General features: G+C 43.3%; 2 protein-coding genes across 3 annotated transcripts in view; one reads left to right on the plus strand and one right to left on the minus strand.

Moving 5' to 3' along the window:
• The window catches only part of STARD9 (StAR related lipid transfer domain containing 9), a 109,336-nt gene extending 98,262 nt beyond the window's left edge, over nucleotides 1–11,074 (plus strand). Inside the window, exons 25-34 of the mRNA XM_014950158.1 lie at nucleotides 535–729; nucleotides 1,479–1,662; nucleotides 2,923–3,066; nucleotides 4,210–4,315; nucleotides 4,859–5,001; nucleotides 5,578–5,642; nucleotides 6,049–6,254; nucleotides 6,652–6,731; nucleotides 7,153–7,311; nucleotides 8,420–11,074. Coding sequence (XP_014805644.1) covers nucleotides 535–729; nucleotides 1,479–1,662; nucleotides 2,923–3,066; nucleotides 4,210–4,315; nucleotides 4,859–5,001; nucleotides 5,578–5,642; nucleotides 6,049–6,254; nucleotides 6,652–6,731; nucleotides 7,153–7,311; nucleotides 8,420–8,521 — 1,384 coding nt within the window. The 3' untranslated portion in view covers nucleotides 8,522–11,074. The remainder of the gene's footprint in view (nucleotides 1–534; nucleotides 730–1,478; nucleotides 1,663–2,922; nucleotides 3,067–4,209; nucleotides 4,316–4,858; nucleotides 5,002–5,577; nucleotides 5,643–6,048; nucleotides 6,255–6,651; nucleotides 6,732–7,152; nucleotides 7,312–8,419) is intronic.
• A 2,455-nt stretch (nucleotides 11,075–13,529) lies between these two features.
• Nucleotides 13,530–19,737, minus strand: part of CDAN1 (codanin 1) — a 29,727-nt gene continuing 23,519 nt past the window's right edge. The window contains exons 22-27 of one of the 2 annotated variants that reach the window (XM_014950374.1): nucleotides 19,098–19,255; nucleotides 17,466–17,573; nucleotides 16,997–17,060; nucleotides 15,506–15,708; nucleotides 14,605–14,712; nucleotides 13,530–13,883 (exon numbers count right to left, since the gene is read on the minus strand). In XM_014950374.1, coding sequence (XP_014805860.1) covers nucleotides 13,758–13,883; nucleotides 14,605–14,712; nucleotides 15,506–15,708; nucleotides 16,997–17,060; nucleotides 17,466–17,573; nucleotides 19,098–19,255 — 767 coding nt within the window. In that variant the 3' untranslated portion in view covers nucleotides 13,530–13,757. The remainder of the gene's footprint in view (nucleotides 13,884–14,604; nucleotides 14,713–15,505; nucleotides 15,709–16,996; nucleotides 17,061–17,465; nucleotides 17,574–19,097; nucleotides 19,256–19,737) is intronic. The other variant, XM_014950375.1, reaches the window with a different exon arrangement.

Raw genomic sequence — 19,737 nt, forward strand, 5'->3', positions numbered from 1 at the left:
GGAGAGAGATCGTGGGTATCTGGTGATTATGGGAATATGTTTCATTGGTTTATTGCGATGTAAAAATAATTTATATGGGAATCTCATATCTCATTCAGGCTTCTGTGAATAGATGCTGCTGCATGAATATGCAAAAACGATTTTTAAAACCCCATAAATATACAAAATAAGTTACGAAAAAATCAAGATCCTAGATTCTTGCAGTTGGATTATGGAACTCATTTTAGGAAGCTGTTGCAACTAAAAAAATTAGAGAATAATTACATTATTCTCTGTCCTCAATTTACCTCTCAGCCATTACAAGCAGTAACCAAGACCGTCTTAGCATTTCCTGCTATTAAAAAATCAGAGTTCTAGAATATCTGCATCATCTGTCAGGATATGGCCAAATGGATATTTGCAAGGGCAGCGTATGGTATTAGATTCCTATAAATTTTATATTACAAAGCTAATAAATATTTAAGTCTTTTAAAAAATGAGAAAATGTAACTTTGCAGGGTGTATTTTGTCAGTCTAATCCTGTTTCCCTGGCAGACACATGAAGACTATTGAAACTTTGAGGAAGGAAAGAGAGAAAAGGCTGCAAAGATACCAAAGAAGTCGAAGTCTGAGTCCTCAAAAGCATTTGAGTCTGTTGCAGATGGATGCAAGTCAGAGGGATCTGGATCTGCCCAGCAGACGCCGAGAGTATCTGCAACAGCTGAGAAGGGATGTGGTGGAAAATACCAGGTGGGGCATCAGAAACCTCTCTTCTGCCCTGATGCACGTTGGCAGTGCTCACAGTGGGTGCACGTTAAATAGTTCTTACCAGCAGCTGATACTTCTGTGGCAGAATTCTTCTTCTCAATACAGGAGTGTTAAACTTTGGGGTAGAAAGTGCTTTCAAGAAAAATGTGTGCCTGATTTTAGAAAACATTCATTAAAATCTTCCATCTAGTTTATTTCAGTCCATAACAAATGTCTAATTTATTTTATGCATATGATGTATGGGGAGAGCCAAGTATTTAGACCTAAGTCATTATAGACGAATCTGTCTTCTTAGTCCTTCACTAACTTAAAAGCCCCATGAAATAGTTAAGTTTCATGTTTAATATCAAAAAAGTTCTGCAGCTCTTCACCATTTAGAATTTGAATCTCTCATCCCTCACCGTATCTTCAGCAGGAGACAATTATTTTCCCAACACAATTATTTTGCATGCAATATGACGAAGAGGTAACCTTAGATCATATGGAGACCTGACTTAGAAACCAATTAAATTGTTGGTGTAATCTAAGTGCTAAACTGGACTTGCAATCTGAATAATTTTCCAAGGTTGCTGGCCATGCAGCCTTTAGTGAGCCAAGAGAAGCTTTTTGGAGGCTAATGGGGTGGGTTTTAATTGCTTTTCTGGCAAGTTTTCCTGTTCTGTTGTGGTATTTTGCCAGGTGACCTGACTTAAAGTAATTATGTGTGTTTTCCCCCACTCATGTGCACTTAGAGTTCAAGAACCAAAAAGAAGAAGCATTCAGCATCCTTCAGACATTGAACTGCTGCTCCGAGACTACCAGAGGGCACGGGAGGAAACCAAAACTGAAATTGCACGAGCCAGGGACAAACTCCGGGAGAGAGCTGAGCAAGAGAAAAGGCGTATTCGGGAGCAGATATTTTCTCAGTTACAGAAGGTGAGCATTACAGCAGGAACTGTTTACATTATTCAGATCTATGTGTTTTTTTAAGAGAAACTTTTCCATAGCTAAGAATTCTCCTGTTTGATGCACATTAGTGTAGAAAAAAGCAAAGAATTAAATGCAAATTTGTGGTTAAAAAACCCTCAGTAATACTGAACTGATACTGCTCGTGCTTCTGAACTACATCTTTCTGAAGCCACGTTTTATGTACAAGAAACTCCTGGTGTTTTCTTATTGGGTGAAGCTTACACAGCCATCCCGTGGGGCATCTGCCCAGTCTAGGGAAGAGTCCTGAATTTACTTTAGTATGTATATAAACACAAAGGCCTTTATGCTTTTCTTTTTTCTATTTCTCTTTTTATATTTTCCTCTGGGTGTGTATTTGTCCTGTATTTTTTTTTTCTCATTGTTGTTACCCATCGTGCCCAGCCCAAGCACGTGCATTATTTCTCCCAGAAGCGAGGACAGTACCTCATTAGGATGTGGCTGTTCTGCCCCATTTCTGACTATATTTTTAGGCAGTAACTTTTTTCACTGCCTGACAATGCAGCTACAATGCCAGCCACAGCCCTCCCCTCCTCATACCTGTGTATCTGCTACAAAATGTGGTGAATGCTCATTTCATTGCTCTGCACCCCTTAAGGCACCTTGAATTCAGGCACCTCCCCTGGATGACTGGATCTTACCACATCTGCTGCCATATTTTTCTTGTCAAATGTAGACATACTTCACCTGAGTTGGAAATCTAAATTGAGAACTGCCTGTGGAAGTATAAATAATCCAGAAGTTCTTGGTATTTTCTTATTATGCAATTTTTATTTCATCTTCTGGGCTGACATTGAGTAATTGCCTTGGTTAAAGTAAAACCTTCAGTCTTCAGTGAGGCGTAGGCAAAGAGTGACACATGGGAGTGAAAGCAGATATTTCTTTCCCCTTAAAGACATCCTAGCATTGGTTTGAAATCCTGGACTCTCATGTGTGAGGAACAGCAGAAGCTGCATTTTCCCAGACTGTCAGGGTTGAGAAGGTGCTTTGCTCTATGGTTTAAGTAATCTTAGTCTTTCAAATGACCCTGCTTATTTACTACTTCCTGTACAGCAACAGCTTTTGTCCTGACAACCCTTCCTGAACAAAAATTGGACGACTTTATAGTATTCCTCTTTCACCTTTCATGGCTGTCAGTGATTGGGCTGGCTGTTGTGGAGGGGGGTCTGTGTGGGGTTGTTGTTTGTAACACTCTGGTACCTATTCCAGGAAGAAGCCAGGCTGAAGACTCTGGCCAGTACGAGCACTTTGTGTACGGGCTCCAGCCTCAGCCTCTCCTCTGGCCCAACGTCTGGCTACAACAGCAGCAATGCTGCTACCTACACTGCCAGCAACCCCAGCCAGGAGGGACAGGTGAGAAACAACCCCCGGGACTGAGTCTCCTGATGCTTCACCAGTAACAGATAATGTGAGAACAGACACCCGTTTTGGGATGGTTCATGTTGTGTCACAGCTATCGAGGACAGGTTTGTGTCACTAGTGCACAGACAGGTGACACGGGGTGGAGGGAGTGTTACCGTGTAATTGCAAAGGACAATGACACGTATTTTTCTGAGTGGTGGTTTATTTTGTGTCCAGTTTTGGGCTCCCTACCACTAAAAAAGACATTGAGGTGCTGGAGCGGGTCCAGAGAAGAGCAACAAAGATGGTGAGGGGTCTGGAGAGTAAGTCTTATGAGGAGAGGCTGAGGGAGCTGGGGTTGTTCAGCCTGGAGAAGAGGAGGCTGAGGGGAGACCTTATTGCTCTCTACAGCTACCTGAAAGGAGGGTGTAGAGAGATGGGGGTCGGTCTCTTCTCCCAAATCACAGGTGACAGGACTAGAAGTGGCCTCAAGTTACGCCAGGGGAGGTTCAAGCTGGATATTAGGAAACATTTTTTCACTGACAGGATTAGCAAGCATTGGAATGGGCTGCCCAGGGAGGTGGTTGAGGCACCATCCCTGGAGGTGTTCAAAAGACAGGTTGATGTAGTGCTGGGAGGTATGGTTTAGTGATGGTGATGCTTCTTGCTTGTTGTGTGGGTGTTTATTTTTGTCAAAATTAGGTTGACGGTTGGACAAGATGATCTTTAAGGTCCCTTCCAACCTAGAAGATTCTGTGATTCTGTGATTTTAAACTCATAAAACCCCGACAGTGTTACTATTGTCAGTAATGCCACTATCTGTCAAATGTTATAGAAATAATAAGCCTTTTCTTGTGATAAACCAGAACCTGATATTCTCAGTGTGCTTCCCTCAGCGATGCATACATTGACTTAAGAGTTTGTGTGTGTGAACATGAACTTCCCTGAAGTTACTTTTTGGCGTATGCACCAAAACTCCCACTTGGTTTGCTGTATTTCTCAAGTCAAGGTATAATTTCATAACCAGGGGAAAGGCAAAGGGAGGTACCTTATCATAAAGAAAAGCTCCCAACTAATAATCCACTTGCTATGTAACATAATTTATTTTTCCCGGTTCATGCCAAAAGCTTCCACTTCTGTTCTTTCTTAAACCAGGTTTCTTCTGGAAATTCTTTGTTTTCAAGAGATACAAGAGGTCGTTCAGCTGTTAGAAATAGTCAGCTTTATTTGTTAGAGCAACTGCAAAAGGATTCAACATTTGGTAAGTAAAACATACGTTGGCTTATGTTTGAGTTGTATTCCGAAACCTAATGAGATGTGTCGTTTATGCAAATCAAAATTTTATTTGAGGATGTCCCTACCATTACAGGACTGCAGAAAAATAATGCCAACCAGTAGCCAGGGGTTGCTTAGAATGTCTTGAAAAAGTAAATGGTGATTTAGGATACTGTTTTGAGTGAACCAAGGCAGCATGTGGGGGGCTAAAGCTGCAGCAAGTACAGGATTGTACCTGCAGGTTCTTACTTTTATCCTCAAGACTGGTGTCACCTGTTAAATCTTTAAGTTATTTTATTAGCTTATATGTGGTAATAGCTGTTAAACTTGAGTAATGCAAGATGTAACAGCAGTGCAATTACCAATACATGGATTGTCTAGACAAGGGATGGTATCTCCTTCGTTTCTTCATCAGGATCAGGCGGATGGGGTGCTCCAATGGAAGGTGTAAGTCCCTACAACTGCACAATAGCAGTGGGTTTCCTTTTTATTTATTCCCCTACGGCTTTTTTTTGTTTGTTTCCTGCAGAAGCCAGCAGAATTCAGCCACCCCTTCCTTCCAGTAGCATCAGCTGCAGGTTCACTCATGGATTAACTATTTCCGTCAGCTCCTCTTCAACAAAAGGATACCAGGATTTGTCCAAGCACATCCTGGCTAATGCTACCACTGAGGTCGGTAAATAAGCACCATTTTCACTTATTCCTGTGCCTCCTACTGGAAGTTTTAGCAAAAATGGGTGGGACAAAGCCTTGTTGTTCTACGCTGCCAATAGTTACCCATTTGTCAGTTAGAGAGACACAGTGAGGCGTCTTAAATGGCAGGGGGAAGTGATCCAGGCTGCAGCAGTGAGGCTCAGAAGAGACTGAAATGTTCGAGTGAAGCTGGTGAAACTCCTCTAGCGTTCAAGAATTCCTACAGTGCAAGTTTTAGGTGACAAGATGTGTGTGTAGTTAGAAGGAAAGCAAACCAACTTTGCAATTCAGAGCAGGTAGAATCACTTCAATGTCATTTGGAAATACATACTCTTCCCATATCCCCTTTTCTTACAACAGTTTAGGTTAGTGTACAGGCTTTGGCTTTTTTGTGTGTCTGTGTGTGTCTGTGTGTGTCTGTCCCCTTTTCTTACAACAGTTTAGGTTAGTGTAGTTTGAGTAGAAGATGAGAGTGTAGCAGCACATAAAAGCTGGACACAGCTTTAGAGTTGACACAGCTTTCTCTTACCTGTCCATTTGTCACTGTTTTGCAAGGTGATGGCAGCATGTTCCCATAACCTGAGGAACCTCTACACCTGCCAAGCAGCAGCTGGTTGGAAGTAAGTTTATGGCAGGTCTTTATAATGGGATATGTAAATATATATATCTCCACCTTCAGCAGAGACACTGACAGGTGGGTCAGTCTGGCTGTTAATACTCTCTAAGGATTGGCAGCACCATAAAACTCCTTGTGGTAAAGCCAGATGAGAGTGTAGCAGCACATAAAAGCTGGACACAGCTTTAGAGTTGACACAGCTTTCTCTTACCTGTCCATTTGTCACTGTTTTGCAAGGTGATGGCAGCATGTTCCCATAACCTGAGGAACCTCTACACCTGCCAAGCAGCAGCTGGTTGGAAGTAAGTTTATGGCAGGTCTTTATAATGGGATATGTAAATATATATATAAATATACTTTTTATGTACTTGGTTTGAAAGGTACAAACACCTTTTGCTTCTCTTTGACAGATACCAGTGTACAGAAAAAGAGGTGCTGGTTTACTACAAAGTCTTCCCCTCAGCTACAAGGCACGGCTTCCTGGGGGCAGGAGTGATAGAGCGACCCCTCCCCTGCGTGTGGGGGCTGGTGAGGGACCCTGGCAAAAGGCACCTCTACGACAGAACCATCAACACCGCGCGGATACACAAGAAGGTGACCAGCCACATTCAGCTGGGTGAGTATCCACACTGACTCCTGCTATCATTAGGTACTTTCTCAGCTCCACTTGTCAGCCAGGAAAAAAAATAGAGGCAACTTACTTCATTTTTTCAGGTTTAAATAAGCAATTTCATTTTTTAATATTTCTAAGATGTTTCCAAAGTAACAAAGTGAGTACACCTCACTGCAGAAGTACAGCTGGAGACACTGCTTTGAAAGTCAAAATGAATCTTAAGTGGCTTGAGAAAGCATCTTAGTGACACATCACAGCATATTAACTACAGCTCTTAGGCAACAAGAAGTCAAAATAATATACTGCATGTGCATTTAAGGGGTGGGGGAAAACAGTGACAACTTAAAACTGTTGAAGTCTAATTCTAATTTTGTTGTTCTTGGGTGTTTTTTTTTCACAGTGTATTTAGTGACCGACACCTCCCTGTGTTACCTGAAGCAACCCCGGGATTTTTGCTGCATTACTGTGGAAGCCAAAGAGGTAAAGTGAACCTTCTCTCTGAAGCCTGGAGATGTGATAGAGGAGTAATTGTAATGAACTCATGGTTCAAGGACAGAGGCGAGAAAGGAGCCTTTGTCACCTCTCCAGCAGTGCCAGTGTAAAAGGAAGAGCAGCCATGCTGATGTGACAAGTGAATTACCTATAAAACCCTCTTGTGAATGACAGTTGTCAACCAAACCCCATTAGGCAGTCATACAAGTGTTACCGAGGATATTCTGGTTACAAACATGCAAGATTATGACAAAAATTATTTCATAAATAACATAAGGAATATTATTTCTTATTAAAAGAGCTCCTTTAAGTAAGAAAGATGAGAAATATGGCTCATGGCAAATAGAAAACTTTACTATATGCATAGACAATGTTTCAAATAGTCATTTTGAGACTTTGTCCCTTGCAGGAGAACTTGTCTGTCTTGGCCGTGCAGTCCGTGTACGACGCGTCCATGCCTCACCCCGGGAAGGAAGTGGTGAGAGGGGAGATCCTGCCAAGTGCTTGGATACTGGAACCTGATGTGGTGAACGGAAGAGATATCACCAGAGTTATCTACATGGCACAGGTAAGACTTTGCTCTACGTCCAACTGTGAGTGCAAATACTGGAGAGCTAGTAAGTAACAAAAAATATCATTCTTATGCTACAGCTCCATGAAGTTTATGAAGTGACCATAAAAGCCACCTCCGCACTCATCTGGCCTGATGTGCGGTAACACAGAGAGACTGTTACTAGCAGTGTGCCTTAGCACATGGTCACAAGCTTTTACAGCATTTAAAGCTGCTCCCTTGGATACTGAGACTCTTCCGTAAAGGTTTATTAGCAATTTTAGCACACGTTGTGCTCTCACATGGTGAGCCAGTAATGGAGAGTCTTGGTTGTGTTTTCATCTTGCTGAAGACCACCTTGGGTTATGCTATTTTCAAAATGCATGGAAATACTTACTGTTAACTTTTTCTAACTGAAGCTGTTAATTCTTCACTCTTAATAGAGAAGTCACACTTAATAGAGAAGTCAAGGTTAGGATTCCAGTTAAGTAGAAGAAAATCCTGCCATGCATTTATTAGACTCATCTGAAAAAGCAGGCTCTCTTTGAGACAGTGCTACCAAGTACTTAGAAATGTCCAGAAGAGAATACCATAATGTGTGTAATTTATTTTAAAGTGCTCATCTGAGAGCTAAATGCATTAGTCCTTCAAACTCATCTATATAAAATGTGGTTTTAAGATCCAATTTTAAAAAATATTATCTTTAAATGATAGTAATTATAGTACATGCATTTTTACAATGCATATGTGTAATGTATATGCATTTTTTTAAATGTTATATGCATTTTATATTTATATTTTAAATTGTATATTGTATTTCAGTATATGCATATAGAGATACAGTGTTACTGAAAATGTTTCTCAAACTAGTAATATTTAATCCAAGCTCAAACTCAAAAGCAGCGTGGGTCATATCTGCTGAGAGTAACAAATAGCAAAGCTTTGAAAGTCTATGGAGAATTGGGGAGGAAAAGATACAAACTGCTCAGTAACAACAGCATTTGGCTGTAAATTACTTTTGTGCTTAACATAGACTCCCAACATTGGAACTATTCCAAAGATAGAGTTGTTTTGTTCAAAACCAGGTACCAACCCCAACACGCAGCCTTTCTTCTCCTTCCTGCAGGTGGACCTTGGTGCCCCAGCCGTCCCCGCGAGGCTCCTGAGCTCCATGGCCAAGCGACAGCCCCTGGTGATCGCCCGGCTGGCACACTTCCTGGCCAGCTAGTGTTTGGTGCAGAACTGGACCAAACTGGACCAGCTGGACTCCACAGCAGCTGAAAGCTCCTGCAGAGAGAGAGAGACAAGTACCTGTAAGGGTAATGTAAAACGGTGGCTGAGAAGACAGTCACAATCAAGCCTCCAACTGCTAACGCTGGACTATACAGAAGTCTAGTTAGACAAAAAGGATCATTTATTTTGGCCAATGCTGCTCAGAAGAAACCCAGCAAGTGTTATGGGGAACCTGTCCTCCTGGAGACAGCTGTGAGAACGCTGCACAGCTCAGCAGGGAGGTGTGCTGGCTCTAGGAAGAGACTTTGCTTTACAACAGCCTGCATCTTACATGCAGAAGTCTATTATTTAGTTTCTGTTTCCAAGGAGCTTCAAAGATCAACCTTCTTTAGGAAAGTTTAGGCAGCAGTTGGGGAAAAAGGCAATGGAAGCAATGAAATGCACTCCAGACTGGAACCAGCAGGCGTGTGGCTTGAGACCTTGTACCAGCTCTGGAGTAGAGCTGCAAAGCCACTTCCTAATGTTGAGCTGGGTATGGAATGCAGAGTTCCTAATGGTGTAGATAAATCACTTACCTGTGCTGGGCTGGCTGCACTCCCTGCAGAAGGAAGGTAAAACAGCCCTATATCCACCCCACACCCCGGGCAGATTTTCTTCCTGTCACTGGCTGAGCGGGTGCAGCATCGGTGGGACCCACCACGCCTCAGGACACAGTTGTACTGCACTGCAGAACCAGGTGCTTTCACACCAAGAAACCAAACTGACAGCTGTAAACAGCGACACTTTGTCATTAATAGGGAGTAGTACTGAGTAGTCAGCTTGTTTCTAGAATTTGAATCCTGCAAATAAGAGCAGCTTTTTCCATCAGCCCTTCTAGACTTTCACCCAAATGCATTAAGAGTTGGAAGTGGAGCCTGGTGGGAGTTCCAGCGCGCTCCTTTGCAGCCAGCACTGACTCCTCCTGTTCAGTTACCTCGTGGCACTTCTGTAGAGCTCAGTCCAACCATCCCGCTGCCAGGCTTCACACATCTGCTCAACCCACTCCCTGGTTTGGTCACACGTTCCTAAAATCAAACAAAACCAACTTGAGTATCTAAATAACTTCATTTAGTTCTTCAGCACAACAGTAAAGAATCACTTTAGGTATCTTGTCTAAGCAATAAGAAGATGCTATGATACGCTTTCTTTAGCTCAAAAAAGCCCACATTGTTCAAGAAGCTGTTGCACTTTAAATTTGTCAAGTAAGAAATATGTATTCAAGTATCCACCTTACCCCAGTCAGCACCTGCTGCTTTAACACAGTTACTGTCAGTAAAAGGTGCATTTTCCCAGCACAGGGTGACCTCAGCTGCACTTCCCACCTTGGAGTTCAAGAGCCAAGAGCTACTTTTACTATATCTTTGCACAGGTGTAGTTTTGGCTCTCAGCTTCTGCGTTACTTCCTGTTGTTAATGTACTAAGTTTTAAAAGAAAATATAATAGCTATTTTAAATTGATATTTAAGAAAATAGCAGTTTTGAGACATATCAGCCCAAGGCTCCCCCATCCCCTTAAACTATACCAGGAGGATAACAAAACCTTTCACTTAACAATTTGTTTTGTTTTATCTTTAGATGGTCATGGTTACAAATTGTACAGCAACCTATTACTGCTCTTTTTTTTTGGTGAGGCTCAGCCTTTTCTTAAAATCCTGCTAAACATGGTTCAAGTGTCACAGATTTTCCATAGCCTATGGAAAAAAGGGACAACCGGTCACAAAGATTTCCAGATTTGCAGCCAGTCACAGAGCCCTCCCTCTCCCTCCCTCTCAGTGGAAACCAAGAAAGGAAGAGAACAAGGCAGTACTTAAAGGCCCTAGAAAACACGAGCAGCAACAGCAGCCCAGTGAGTTGGCTCAGTCCCCAGTGCTCCTTCCCTGGAATTCCGGAGGAGGCAGGGAGGTCTGAAGCAGCCCACCACAGATTGGCTCAGTGCTTTGCTTTTTTCCCTTTTATTTTGGACACGGCACTAGTGATAAAGCAGTTTTTGTAGGAAAAACATCTAGGGGGATTCCTGTTGATCAACGATACCAGTGCCTATGAAGGATAATGTCTTATTGTACAGTGCATCAGATGTTTATTTTTATATATACATAAGATTTTTTTCTATGTTTACAAATTAAGTTATTTATATATGCTTGTTTTGAAGCGTTTTTATATGCTATCAAAGCTAAGTTTTATTTTTATTGGTATTGAATTAATGTAACTTTTTTTTTTAATACAATCTTCAATTGATACTAAAAAGCCTATTTATATAAATGTTTTCTTTTGCAAATATAACATTTTATGGTACCTGTTAACGTACAGCATTGGTTTGTTTGAAGGGAAGGAATAAAAACCCAGCAGATACCTAATTTGTTCATCTATAACGGGCAAAACCCAACTTCCTGTAAGTTACTGCTGAGCAGTAGATGATCAAACCAATTGTGTTGTACCACCTACTGCTGCATCTCTGCTCTTAATCAAGATTGCTATTTTCATATCCACAATAAATGGTATTTTCTACACAAGGAAACGTGCCCCACCTTATTTTGCTCCAGCCTATGGAACTGCTGGATGGAGAAATAAGAGAAAGGCTGGCTTGTGACAAGAGATGGAGGTCTCCTCCTTACCTGCTGAGGGATACGGGGAGTCCAGAAGCCAGTCTCTGCTTCAACTTGGTTTCTGCACCTCATCCAAGCAGCAGGGCTTTTTGGTTTTGTTTTGAGGCTGAAGCTTCCTCCCGAGTCCTGTTACACGACTCCTCTCACCTGCAGGCCCAGAAGGAAGTTAATGTAATGCCATTTTTCCTCATTTCCTTTATTTTTTCCAGTAGGGAAGGCTGAGAGAAGGCAGGCCCCACACTGACCCAGCTTGCTGTGAGCTCTCAAGGCAGCGCGCAGGGACCAGGTACGGTTCCTGAAGCACTGGGACTGCAGAGGGTGAGGTGTCCCCACGGCTCAGCATCCATCCCTACGCGGGGAGCACCAGGCTCTGTGTCCATCCCAGGATTTAGTTACAAAGCCAGGGCTCTGTCTCTGCAGCCCAGGGACCAGAGCAACTGCTCTGAGATGTGACAACACGGAAAGAGGCGTTTCTTACCTGCTGGCTCCTGCTGAAGAACTGCCTCCCTTCTGCCCAGCAGGGCACACCCAGGCTCACTGGAAGCAATAAACCGCTCCTGGGACTTGCCCAACTTTTAAATAAAAATTTCCAACCCTGTTCTATTAGAGACAGACAACTGAGGTACGTTGATGTCACACAAAAAGCTGTGGCCGCAGTATCCATGCAAACAGTATTAGAACGCCCAAATAAAGTCAGAGCCAGGGCCAAGAGCACCTTTTTAACCATTATGGATTCCAGCTGCTTCCTCCTTCCACCACACCACACCTCCTGCACCTCAATAATAAAATACAGTTACATTTCAATACAAGCAAAGCAGCAGGAGGCCAGACAGCAGAGATCACAACACTTCTCTGCCCCATGCTTTGTGGCAAGGCACCATTTTTTGGTACTTTGCCCCAGTCCAAAGAGGTACTCTATGTATATATCTCTCTCAACAGCTTGAACACAAAAGAGGACATTGAATCATGTTTATTATGACAAACAACAACTTCAGATGAGATCTGCAGCAAAAGGTCACGTAACACTCAGCCTCAGGGAGGGGTAGGGTAGGATACGGTGCAATTGCAGCTTGTAATAATTCCCTGTGCTCTGCCAGGCACCCCTGCTCCCCCCGCATCAGAAAACCCTACAACCAGCTCACGGATGGACCGGGCCAAACCCGAGTCACCACACGGCTCAGCCCCGCTGAGACACCGCTGTTCGCTACGGTTTCTCTCAAGGTAGCACATATTTTAATAGAAATCACAGTTCTACCTCATTAGCTCCGTTTGTGGCCTCTCTTAAATCCCTGACTCCAAGATGTCACCTTTTCTTGCCTTACAAGAAGAAGAGGTAAGTTAATTAGCAAGCTAAATAGGCCTGGCCTTCATTTTGTCCACACGTTGGTCTTATGTATCACAGTATGTGCTTTCTGAAAAAAAAACCAAACCACCCCAAACCCGCACTAATAAGACGCTCCTAGAAAAAGGAAATAACATCCTCACTACTATGGGGAAAAAAAAAATAATTAAAAAACTCCCTTGAGACAGCTAACGAGCCCCTGCTGCTATTCTGCTGCCCACCAGCTGTGCCCACCCCAAAGCCCAGTTTATGGAAACATTTGAGGGGTGGGGGTGTGAACAGGACATCACACCCGTGTGCTGAGCTACACAGAAGGGCAAAGAACACCTACTGTCCTCCACGAAAAGGATTCCTTTCAAAACCTGCTCTGCAGAGGCTGTCACAGCGCTGTGTCACTACTGCTCTGTCTGCTCTTCCAGGCTGGAGTTTTCCTGCCGCAGCACTTCCTGTCTGATAAAACCCAAACTCAAGGCAAGAAGGATTATAAAAAACAGTGAATATCAGCCAAACGCCATTTATGTTCACATACTATAAAAGTGTCTTTAAAAATACTGTCATCTGTCTTCAGTAAAAAATGTAAACAGGTATTTTCTCCCTTATTTCTATTAAAAAACCCCTGGAAATTACAAGTCCCCTTTCCAAGAGGAGATGGAAAAACACTTAAGCATCTCCATCCTTTAAGAATGATGCCATCAGTGTTCTGGTGTATATATTTAATATGGTTTAACTTCTAAAATGAGTCTTAAAAAAATTAAAATCAAACCTTTGAAATTGAGCTTACAATGAAAAATAAATATAGGCTCATCTCCACGTCACACAGGTTCACCTTCTCCCGCCCTGACAGTAGGGTCTGTGTTAAGCCAGGGTGAGAAATCCCACCAAGGTAAGAGGAGAGCCAGCCACCAGGAAACCATCTCCCTGATCACACAGGGACTTGTCCACAGTGGATTAGTTCCTGGCTTTGGCCACAAATACAAAAGGTGCCTGTGGGTCTAAAGAAACAGCTGCTTTGAGCCACGATCAAGGTGCTTAAAGGACTTTTTACTGGGAGATCCGTTTGCTGAGGTAAACCTTTCAGCATAGTCACCACGGCAAAATGTCCACGAACAGAAAGACCCGTGCAGGTTTTGCACAAAGTGATGTCTTATCTGCAGTGTCCTCCCTGCGAGGAGCTCAACGCCTTCAGAAACACGAGAATTCCATTTGCATCTTCAGTAGTAAATTTTGCCCAGAGAGAGTCCAGCTCCACTAACTTTGTGCTGTCACGGTACCTAGAGATCGCCTGGTCACCTCACAAGGGCTAGTCCTGGTCTCTTCTACACGATGTTCCGATACAAATACTCTGGACAGCATTTCCAGTTCTTTTAAGAAATCCTGTAATAAACAGATACAAACCAGAGAACCCTTATTAACAAATGTCAACAAAGAGGCTTACTTAATTTTTCTAGTAAAGCACTTTACAAGGTTAAACATGTTGATGGTTTTCCCAAAACAAGCTACAAAATTGACTGCAAAGGTGAACGCCTGGTGGTCTACGTGGTCAGTCTCCCTTTAATCCCCACACCCTTCCCAGAAAAGATGACTGCCACAGTTTAACCATCTCCAATATGCCAGTGCTCACGCTCACCAGCCTTGAAATACTGCCCATTTTAGCAGGGGAGTCGGGCAGTTTCCTGCATTTTGATCCTGGGTAGAACAATCCAACCCCTCTCCCGTTCTGGCGGCGGGAGGCAGAGAGGTTTACACGCAAGTCCGGGCAGTTCAGACCCTTCCCCACATGTGGTGCTCAGCTGGAGCACAGGAAACACTTTCAGGCTGGAGCTGAGAGCTGGAAACTGAGCCAGCTGCTCTCCAAACTGGTTTATGGTTTTCTTGGAAACATTTCCGCTGCACGGGAAACGCTGGGATCCACACACGTACCGATTTTCAACCACACACTGGTAACAGGAACACCTGATGGAAGCCAGTCCTTCTGCTGCACTAAGCAGGAACTATGGACAGGGAAGGTTATGGGTTCCATCTACACGAAGCTTTATGTTTATGTGGCTTTATACTTTTTATTTCACTTATTGTTCACATGCATCTCATTACTTACTGAGGGCCAAGGGAGCTCCTGGAGGCTCTTCAGGCAACTCTCTATTTCACCAGTTCTCATTAGTCCGTGTTCTACGAGGCCACGAAGCATGAAAAGGAACAAATCCCACTGCAGAAGAGAAAAAAAACCATCAACAGCTCAAAAAGAAATGGATTTTGCATTCCTTTACCCCTACACAATTCATGTTTTGCTTCTTGGATCCAAATGTGGAGAAAAGGAGCAAAAGGAGAAAGCACATGATTTATCTGGGTGGGGCAATGAGGACATCAAAGAGCAACATCCAAATTGAGTGAGGAAAATTCCTTTAGTTCATACATTGTATCCTACCATACAGTCTCAACATCTCTAATTCTCAGTTTCCAAACATGACAAGCATTTAATTCTCATGTGTTCAAGACCAGCTTGAAAAATTCTTTTCTTTACCTTCTGAAATAAGCTGGTTTTAGCCTGCAGCTACAACAGGGCAATTCTCAGCTCCACAGTTGGGGATCTTATAACAACGAAACACACGCAAAAATAAAAGCTGATAAAAGACACGTGGATGCAGCCAAGTACAAAACCACACGTGTTCAGGCCTCGATCCCCCAGGCCAAACGGGCCGTTTTGCCATTTGTTCCTAAATTAAACCGTGCCTTCCCGACAGCCCCCAGACAGGTGTCGGGCCCTGACGAGTCGGATGCAGCCCCCTTTCTCTCTGCCCCTGCAGGAAGAGGCCAGCTCACAGCAGAGCAAACCCCCCTGCCCTCGCTCACAGGAGCAGCAGGCACAGAGGGAATAGACCTGCGCAGAGTAGCAAACAGCAGCTCCACGGATGGGCATGAGCTTTACCTTGCAGGCACAGAGGGAATAGACCCGCGCAGAGTGAACAAATGGCAGCTCCACGGATGGGCATGAGCTTTACCTCTCGCTGCTTAACCTCTGCCAGATAACCCATGTTCTTCTTGCTGAAGATCAGCTGCACAGGAACAGGCGTCCCAAAGTCCTCCTTCCAGACAGAGAGCAGCAGTTTCAGAAGGCCACAGGTGGGGTTTTTCTTTACACGCAGCCTCTCGGAGCTTTTCTCTGGGGACTTGATCCTGAGATTCAGAGGAACACGATCTGAAACTGTGAGACAAGGAGCAAAGGTGAACCTCTACCGCTGCAGTATTTTCCTTTTACTTCATCATCCTGGTCCAACAGCACATTCTGCAAAGCTGGTACCTGAACAATCACTAAGTAAGAACACTTAGTGAGTATAAAGCAGTGAATCTTAGAGGCCTGGAGTTCAGAAACATGCAAAATTATGAGCTTTGAAACCACAAGAACAAGTATTTCATCAGAAGAGATTTATACTAGTCAGATAAAGAATACCTTTTGGTCGGCCTATAGCCCCAAGTCTTATTTACTCAATCATCTTTCAAACGTCAGTCTAATGTTTAATAAAAGAAGACTTAAGCATTACTCCAAAGGAAAGGAAAGTAACGCAGTAAACCAACATTTAAATCTACAGAGAGATTAAATAGTTGTTTATAGTCTTGCCTACAGGCAGAGCTGCGTAACTTCGTGAAAGTCAAGCTGAACAGTGTTTAACTGCATCTAAACACACACAGAGGGAAGTTACCAGCTCTTCCTTGGCACAGACTAATGGAATGGGGCAGATTTACATTGCTGCCCCCCAGAACGACATTTCACAATATTCAGATGTGAACTGCTTTCTGAGAGAATGAACCATGTAACTTCTAAGGGAAAGGGAAAGGGAAAGGGAAACCCCCCAGAACGACATTTCACAATATTCAGATGTGAACTGCTTTCTGAGAGAATGAACCATGTAACTTCTTAGGGAAAGGGAAAGGGAAAGGGAATGAAATTAGAAGGTTGCCCAGGCAGAAGACACCTGCATCCAGATCACTAACTCTTGCCGAGAAAAACATTGTATTTAACACATTAAAGCAAGAGAAAATAACAACCCTGAAAATGCTCACAGAAGTCACAATACACAGAAAACAAGCTATTTCCATTCTCTCCACAAAGTGCCACAAAAATGTAATATAAGGGAACAGGCCCTACTTTTAGGAAAAAAAACAAAAACCCAAACACATGAGCTGCAACTTCTCAGAGGCAGAAACACTGGAAAACATATGACATATTTAAATGAAGGTATCAATAAATAAAAACCAATGCAGATGTGAATAGAACACCAGATGTGAGGGATGGGTAGTCACAGTATAATGCTGTCTGGCAGAAGGTGGAAGGGAACAATAGCAACCACCCAAATTGACAGAAAAAAAAATCTGCAGACTCAATGACACCAAAAAGAATCAAACACCCACGAGCTCTAAATAGTGGCCCCAAGGATTTAAGAGAACTGTAATAACAGACTTCAGGCTTAAACAGTTTATCACGACTGACTTACCCAGCAAAGAAGCCAACTCAACCGAGCACTTTGCCAGCTGCTGTTCTGATGTGGGACACATGAACTGGAAAACACACCAAAAAAAGTTGTATTTTGTCCCCATAGTGCAGACTGGACACAACAGGGCTTCACAAGGGACAAAAATAGCAGAGAAGAGCAGGCAATTTAGAGCAAGAAGCACAGAGCTGTAATCAGAAGACCACGGAAGACTGAACGACAAGAAAAGATGATGTATGAAAAAAGGATTCACAAAGTACTGGATCCTCCAGTATCCAAAGCAACTAAGTACCAAGCAGATCTCTACAGTATAAAAACCACCGTACAACTTCATCACATCTGAGCTCAGACAAAAAACATTGAGCTGAACTCAACTCCGTGGCAAGGCAAGGCAAGCTAACAAGTTTACAGGGAAGAAGACAGCTCAAAGCGGTCCAAGAAAGAGCGGTTTTGATGTTTCTTTACTTCTAACCTTTCTGCATCGAAGTGTCTGGCTCAGTCTCCCCAGCAGGCACTCCAGCCAGGCGTACTCAATCACCTCACCCTCATCCCGCGGGCCCACAGCCACACACAGCACATCCTTGGGGAAAAAGACAGCAGTAATTCACCTATTAGTGTCCTGCACTTCCAGTCACAGACAGTCCTCAGGTCCTCATGAAAAAAAAAATAAAATAAAAAGAAGTAGTATCAGCTAGTCCCCTCCTCACTTCGTAAGGTTGAATTTTTTACCACCTTGCCTAGGTCTGATTTTCTACTGTAGGTCTCATTAATGTTATGAAGTCAAGGAGGGCAACCAGTTCATCTTCCTTAAAAAAAACTAGCTCTAAAGCTCTGGGTGGATCTGACAGTGCAGCAAAGCAGGCTGAGGGGAAAAGTGCTACAGAAATCCAGAGTCTTCTCACATGGTCAAGGCAGCTTCAGTGTCAATAAAAGCTGAGTATGAAGAGCATTAAGATGGTTACGGCACAAAAACTAGTTTAGTGAAATTTACATGCGGTAGCACTTTCCATCACCAGCAATTTACCACCCAATATCAGAAACCAAGGACAGAAATCAAAACAATTAAAAAAAAAAATTTTAAAAGCCCCACCTGAAGAGGCCGTGCAAAAATATCTTCTAAAAGCAACGGTTTGCAGAAAAATTCCCTGGTTTCCTCACATACCTTACCCTTCCTCAAGTAAGAAAGCATTAAAGGATGTGTATTTATTCTTATACAATTGCTGGGAATGCAATGACAGTGAGATCCATTATTATTGCTCAAAAGAAAAGAAGCAACAACAAAAATAGGCAGAATACATAATGGTAAAAAGTGAGGTTTTTATAATTCTTTTCCTCTTGGGTTACTCACACAGGTTATATAATTGCATGAATTTTTCAAGAACAGTGACCTTTTAAAAGCCTGGGAGAAGAGACCAAAATGCAATTCGAACCAGCTCGAATAGAAAATTTTCTGGCTCTAAGGTTGAAACCAAGTCCATAGCATCACTTTCTTTTTAAGGTATTCTGTTTCTCCCTAATGAAGCTGAGTGAAGGTGCAGATGCAGGCTGGCAAAAAATCTTTCAGATTCATACAGATTCATCTGACACTGAATCCAATGTAGAATTCCCAGTGTATAAGACGGTGTCTATAATTCCTGGTGTCTACCAAGTTCTACAGAACTTGGACTGTCTACCAAGTTCTACAGAACTGAAAGGACCTACAGGAAGTACTTACTCCAAACAGAGACCAGGAGACTCTACGTAAAAAGAGCAGGTCCACAAAAAAGTAGCTGACCTGCTGTGCTGACTCTGCAGCATACAGCTGCACCCAACGCTCATGACCCTCTGGTTTCTATGCTACACCCATCAAAAAGGTGACTGCTGTGCTCCCAGAAACCCTGTATGACAGTACCCCTCACTGGGGAACTCCGATCTACACACAGACAGTGAGCAGGGGGATATAAAAAAAAGCATGAGACCTTTCCACTCTGCTTCCTAAACACTCCCCACAGCCAGCTCCTTTGAGCTAGAACATCCCCTTTTAAAAAAAACAAACCCACAAATAAGCCCCACCATGAAAAATACAAAGGGAGTTAGGGCAAGGCAGGAAGCTAACAGTCTGTACCTTAATTTCGTTGATGATTTGGGAGGGAAAGGGCACGCAGTGCTGACAGCCTGGAGGGCAGCCCCGTCTCAGCTCCAGAGCATCCTCGCCGGGCAAGGGAAGTCCTGGGACTTTCAGCATCCTGTTGAAGGTTGCCTTCACTTCTCTCTTGATGAGTGCTACAAAGAACAGGGAACAAATCCTGTCTGCTTCCTGCTTTTCTCTCCAGTGAGGCAGGCAACTGTTTGTAAATACCACCTTTACTTATCCTCCCATTCCAAGGGCCATAGCAAAAGGAGTTTACTCCTTCAAGCCCTTCTCACTCTGAGCTCCCTTTATATTTAACAGGCAGAGGCAAAGGTGCAGCCACCTGTTACCACCAGGTACCACTGGCAACTCACCTCATTTTCCATCAAAATATTTCAGTGGGTTTAATGCACACAGTAGCTCAGCCAGGCAGCAGTGCCAAAGCAGAAAGCTGAATCAGCACGAGCATCCCAGTTCAACCACTGTGCCCATGAAAGCCATATGCTTTCTACCAAAATAAGTTTTGACCGGCATCCAAGACACTGAACTCCTGCTGCTGCAAGTGGTGCTGGATATTCTTCCCCAGATTCTTGGCACAACCCCCTCAAACAGTGGACTCTCAGAGATTCTGGAG

This window comes from Calidris pugnax, unplaced genomic scaffold (assembly GCF_001431845.1).
Source record: "Calidris pugnax isolate Ruff unplaced genomic scaffold, ASM143184v1 scaffold68, whole genome shotgun sequence".
Lineage (NCBI taxonomy): Eukaryota > Metazoa > Chordata > Aves > Charadriiformes > Scolopacidae > Calidris > Calidris pugnax.